General features: G+C 49.0%; 1 protein-coding gene across 3 annotated transcripts; it reads left to right on the top strand.

Annotated features, from left to right (window-relative positions):
* Positions 1 to 2,219: 2,219 nt before the first annotated feature.
* ATP5MC1 (ATP synthase membrane subunit c locus 1) lies at positions 2,220 to 5,268 on the top strand. Of its 3 annotated transcripts, none has more exons than XM_020997345.1 (5): positions 2,220 to 2,310; positions 3,218 to 3,269; positions 4,054 to 4,131; positions 4,481 to 4,659; positions 5,043 to 5,268. In XM_020997345.1, the coding sequence occupies exons 2-5, from the start codon at positions 3,231 to 3,233 to the stop codon at positions 5,155 to 5,157; spliced, it is 411 nt and encodes a 136-aa protein (XP_020853004.1). In that variant the 5' UTR covers positions 2,220 to 2,310; positions 3,218 to 3,230; the 3' UTR covers positions 5,158 to 5,268. The 3 variants fall into 3 exon arrangements, with proteins under 3 accessions (XP_020853004.1, XP_020853003.1, XP_020853005.1); XM_020997344.2 differs by having other exon boundaries at positions 2,305 to 2,395; XM_020997346.2 differs by lacking the exon at positions 2,220 to 2,310 and adding an exon at positions 2,424 to 2,517.
* The last annotated feature ends 630 nt before the right edge of the window (positions 5,269 to 5,898 follow it).

The raw sequence follows: 5,898 nt of genomic DNA, 5'->3' as shown, positions 1-5,898 counted from the left end.
TCTACCCTTAGCCTCCATCACTCTCCCACTCTGCCCCCTCCCTCCCTTGTGCAGACTCCCAAACTCCCCTACCTCTTGGTAGTTAGAACCTAAGGCTATGTGCAGGTGCCATTGGGAAAACTCCAAGCCTTCTTCCAGTATGTCCACACCCTGCCCTCTCTTATTGGCTGTTGCAGATGCCCCTTGGCACTGGGCTCTCCGCTCCTTGTGGAGAGTCTGACCTGTAAGAGCCCTTTCCCGTTTTCATTTTGGGTGGGACAAACTGTCTCACACAATGAACAGATATGGATCGGTTGAAATCTGAATTATTGATCTCATTCACCCCAAACCCATCTAAGTCTAAACTTCCCTATTGGGACCACGTTTCCAGTCACCAGGTCAATGTGGGTTGTCCTATTCACTCCTGTCTTCAACCTCTCACTCATGCTCACTATATATTTCCCATAAATTGCCAGATTCCATTTCTTTTCCCACAACATCTCTCAGACATGTCTCCTCTCATGCAGGCCCTTATCACCTCTAACTTGGAATACCGTAATGATCTCCTTTTCATTTTTTGTGGAGGCCATTGGGGTTAAGTGACTTGCCTAGGGTCCCACAGCTAGTAGGTGTCTGAGGCCAGAATTGAACTCAGGTCCTCCTGACTCCAGGGCCAATGCTCCATCCACTGAGACACCTAACTGCCCCTGTTATGGTCTCCTAACTGATTTCCCTGCTTCATTTCTAATACATTCTCCATACAGTTGCCAAATTGATTTTCCTAAAGCCTGGGCTGACCATGTCACTTCCCCACTCAATAAATTCTAGTGGTTGCTTACTGACTCTAGGATCTGTCAACCGTGCTAACGAATGACCAAAGAGTCACAGACGTTTTGCAAATACTGTTAACTCCAAAAATACCAAAAGAGCTCACACAGGTTAAAAGCAAAAAGCTTTCTTTATTCCATTGGGGGACAAAAATTAGACACATGTTGGGGCCTTCTCTAGTAGGAGACATGAGGCTGTGGGGCTAAACCTTGATTTATGTATTTGTGGCTAGATAAAGACTCAAACAGTGTAGTGTAGCAATGGCACTGAGGCACAACAACAGTGAGGCCCAGAAGCAAGAGTAAGGCAATGCTGTCTAAAAGGCCTCATGTCTGGGCCTGCTGGTGCTTGCCTGAGCTCAGGGACCATCAGTTCTATGATTTTGTTGCAGCAAAGTTCATCCAGAGTGCAAAGGATTGTTGTTTTGCCAAGCTCAGGGCACAGCTTGCTTGCTAAGCCTTAGCTTGGGGTGTCTAAAAAGAGAGAGAAATGGTCTTGGATCTTGACAGATCAAACATTATTTCTTCTTTATCTCATCCTTTCAAAATGTCTGCTTTGGGGCATAATCATGAGTGCATTAGTTACAAATAAGTAAATGTACCAACATGTCCTTCCTGCTGGAAGAGGACCAAAATGGGATTGTGATGTTGGGTTGGGCTGTGGCTGATCATGTCAACATGAGCTAGGAAGGGTCTGCCACAGGTGGGGCACAAATAGTCCATAAGAACATTTGAGAGGGAGAGGTCTCTAAATTTGTGCATCAAGTAAATATACATATATTGAAGGTGCATGTTCAAAAAGTGTTTGCAGATAGGTATGTGATCAAAAAAAGTTCTGATATAAAAGAAGAAATTAAATGTTTTTGAGGTTCACACAAGGTAGCACATGAGGCAAAACTTGACCCCAGCTCTTTTTGACTTCAAAGGTGCCAGGCAGCCTATAGATTTTGCCATACTATTCCCCTGCCACCTTCTCAGCTAAGCTTCGCAGAACTGTCCAGAGAAGACTGTGGAAGCTGGTCACGGCAAAGAACCACAGTTCCCAGCCTGCTTTGGGGCCATAAGACGACTACAGATCCCAAGGTGCAATACGCCCACTCAGGCTGCCGGGAAGCCTCCTTTCCAAGGACAAGTGGCGTTCCTACGCAACGGCCTTCTCACGTCTTTTTCTCGGCTCCCCACCCTGGCAGCCATTTTGTGCAGGAGATTATGGCATCCTTCGTACTCTATGGTCGAAGCATTTCGGAGGCTCCACCAATCGGAAACCGAGTGCTAGAGGAAGCCCTTCCCCCCCCGCCCTGGGCCGCAGAGAGGCGGGACTCGCTGGAAAGATCCAATAAAGGACGAAGAAGACGCCCGACGAGGAGCCAATGGACGTGCCGTGTCGTTTGACGGATCCCAGCGGGAAAGGGGTGGGCTGGGGCGGCGGCCAATGAGAGCGAAGGAACCTCGGGACACGTGGGCGGGGGGATCTGGGCTCTGGGGCCGAGAAGCGCTGGAACCGGTGAGTCACCTTGAGCGGAGCTAGTGGCGGCTGTGGCGGGCCGTGCCTTGGGGAGCGGGGCAGCAGGAAGGAGCGCAGGGCGCAGGTGACCGGGGCTGGAGGCCTGCGTGCAGGCGGCAGCCGAGGGCCGGCCATGCTTCCGTCATGCCGCCTGCGGGGCTTCCCGGGCCAGGGAGGGCAGAGGCGGGATTCACCACCCCGGGGGAGGTGAGCAGGCGGCTGGCACAGCAGCGGCTCACGCTGCTTCTGCCATGGGGTAATCTCCCTCCCCCGGGCATTGTGGTGTCGTGTCTAGAGCCTAGATTTGGAAGCCAGAGAACCTGGCTTCGATTCTCACATATGCTCCGTTTACTGCTGTGTGACCTTGGGGCTCGACACAACCTCTCTGGTCTTCTCCAAAATGAGCAAGTTGGATTAGACTAGGTGACCTCTAAGGGTCCCGCCGGCCGTCTCTAGATTCCAAGATTTAGGCTTTATTTTAATCTTGCTCTACTGCTTGGGGACCAGTCATCTCACTCCTCTGGGCCTCACTTTTCTCTTCCCTTGGATGGGCCCATGAAGCTTTTGGTTCTGTGAACAGCCCTGAGACCTCCCAGTCTGTCTCAGGTCTCCTTGCGGGGTGGGGGGGGTTGGCTTCCTTGCCACCCACAGCTACCCCTCAATGACCTACTTATCACAACTGCAGTAGGTGGGGAGGAGGGATGCCGGGTCTGCTTCACTGACCTTTAATACCCCGTCCTTATCCTTTCATATGGTTGAGGAAGGGCGAAAGGGCACAGGATGGAGGGCAGTGAAATGCTTCCTACTTCCAGAGGAAGTACAGGGGACGTGGGTGAAGGGAAGCCTGCTTTTGAAGCTGGCATATTGAAGTCCAGTGTTCTTAAGTGTTTTTTTTTCTTCCCATTAGCATATAGAGCAGAATGCAGACCACGGGGACTCTCCTCATTTCTCCAGCCCTGGTAAGCATTGTCTCCTGGGAGCTTCGTACTAGCAAGGTGGCAGTGCCATTCTTATAAGATCGATGAATTGAAGTGACTGGATACCAGCGATCTGTATGAGATGGCCAGAAAGTACAGGTGGAGTATAGAAAAGCCATCCCTTGATTATTTGGGCAGGTAGCTTGGACAGTTCAAAAAAGCAGATGATTTAAAGTGATTTCTCTTTGGTCTTGGATATGGTCAGAATGTCAGTGACTTGGTATTCTTATCAGGAGCTTGGGGACTCTCCCCAGTGAATGGAGAGAAGGAGAGGAGACCATGAAGTAGAGGTCACTTTCCTTAGACTCCTGTTTGAGGCCCCACATGGGTGAGGAGCCTCCCAGATGGATGACTCTTCTCTGTCTTGGAGGTGAGGCACTGAGTCTTAGCAGAACTGGGTTTCTCCATTATTGGGACCTTTGAGATGACCTGAGTATTAATGTATTTTATAACTGCCTGGACACTGGTATAGACTCCTTTTTCCACTCCAGAACACCAGACAAGTCTTTAACTTGAGTGGCGAAGAGCATTATTGATAAATTGGTAAAGCTCCCTAGGGCACAATGTGTCTTTCTGAGCTGTTTTTTTTTTTTAAGATATGGTATTAGCTAGTGGGCAAAAGGATAAGCTAGTTGGCTTTGTAGGCATTCTGTGAATTGTACACACATGAAAAATTCAGCCTTGATTTAAGGGCTCAGTGATTGGCAAGTTTGTTGGTTGAATTTCTTTATTTTTTTAAACCATATCTCTTTATTGGATTTTGCAGATCCGCTGCTGTACCAGGGGTCTGGTCAGGCCTGTATCTGCATCTGTCCTGAATAGGTCAGAGATCCATTTTGAACAGGTAAGAAAGTAAGGGTCTTCTTCTCCAGAACTGGAAATGTTGAATTGATACTTCTGGGTTTGAGGGGGATAACAAGTCTAGTGGGAAAGATCACTTGGGCTCCATCCTACTTTTGTAGCTCCAGGTCCTTCAGATGACTTGGTATGACCTTTGTATGTGAGTTATTCCTAAGAAAGGAGCTGTCCTCTAGTTCCCAGTATCCTTTTTAAACTTGAACATACTTTCCTGTGGGCCTTTATCACTGTACTCAAAACAAAATGCCAACCAGGGCCCAGCTTTACACTCGGGTTGGGGGAATCTGCCACCAAGCCCTATGTCTCACCAATTTATCAGTCCTCTCTCTTTTCAGCGCACTCCTAGCAGTACCCCGCTTCAGCTGGCCCGTCGGGAGTTCCAGACCAGTGCTATTTCCCGGGACATCGACACAGCTGCCAAGTTCATTGGGGCTGGGGCCGCCACGGTTGGTGTGGCTGGCTCAGGGGCAGGTATCGGGACAGTGTTTGGCAGTTTAATCATCGGCTATGCCAGGTGGGTAGATTAGGGGTGGCACTGAAAATCCTTGTCTTTAAGGTCCACACCATAATCCTGCTAGCCTTTCTGAAAGAAGGGAGGCAGATAAGATGGTGCCCCTAGTAGCCTCCCTGTTAATTCTCAGTTTTCCCAATTATTTTTGATTGAGGATTTGTGGGACCCATGCCACAGAGCATCCTGCATTACTCAGCCTTGTTGAGTTAATACCCACTTGCCCTCATGAAAGGGGAATGACTTCTGATGGTTTGCTCTTCCATCAGGATTTGTTCAGGGAAGAGCCCTCTCATTTGCACACCTGACAGGAATCCACATTCCCCTAGTCCACAGTTCCTGGCTTCATACCTGGTGGCAACTGTTCTCTCTTTCTCTGTTCCTTGCAGGAACCCATCCCTCAAGCAGCAGCTCTTCTCCTATGCCATCCTGGGCTTTGCCCTGTCTGAAGCTATGGGGCTCTTCTGTTTGATGGTAGCCTTCCTCATCCTCTTCGCCATCTGAGGCCTCTGTGGAGGGTCTCCTGCCTCCATCCCGCTGCTTTGACTCCAGCCCCAAGCCCCTTGCTGGAGTGTGCCGAGCTTTAACATTAAACACCATGTTTCTGTAAACTCACATGGCTAAGCCCTAGTGCTTTGGGAGCTATGATGGAAGAAAGAGGGAGCATAGGGGGAGATTTTGCTATTCATTTGTTTTCAGTTGTGTCTGACTTTGTGATCCTTTTTTGGGATTTTCTTGTCAAAGATACTGGAGTGGTTTGCCATTTCCTTCTAGCTCATTTTACAAATGTGGAAACCAAGGCAAATAGGGTTAAGTGACTTGGCTCAGGGTCATACAGCTAGTAAGTATCTGAAGTCACATTTGAACTCAGGTCTTTCTGACCCCAGGCTAGGCACCCTATCCTCTGTGCCACCTGAGTGGAGATGGCCCTACCCAAACAGGAGTGGTAAACAACAGCACATTGTGCTTGGCACCAAAGTGCCTCTAGCTAAAGGCACCATATTGCTGCCTTCTTATAGCAAAAAGAATCGAGGAGCATAGTGGATAAGAGCACAGGCTCTGTTGTGGGTAGGCTTGAATTCCAGCTCTGACTTTAAGCGTGTCAACTCTCTGGGCCTCAGTTCCTCATCTGTAAAATGACAGCGTGATAGTCCCTGAAGTTCCTTGTGTTTTATCTGTTTACTAATTTCAACCCCAGAATTATCCCCACATTGCCTGTGGGGAAACTGTGGTCCAGAACGTTTT

This window comes from Phascolarctos cinereus, unplaced genomic scaffold (genome assembly GCF_003287225.1).
Source record: "Phascolarctos cinereus isolate Bilbo 61053 unplaced genomic scaffold, phaCin_HiC Scaffold_5;HRSCAF=322, whole genome shotgun sequence".
Classification (NCBI taxonomy): domain Eukaryota; kingdom Metazoa; phylum Chordata; class Mammalia; order Diprotodontia; family Phascolarctidae; genus Phascolarctos; species Phascolarctos cinereus.
The sequence above is the reverse complement of the archived record's forward strand: the minus strand, read 5'-3'. Positions and strand labels throughout refer to the sequence as shown.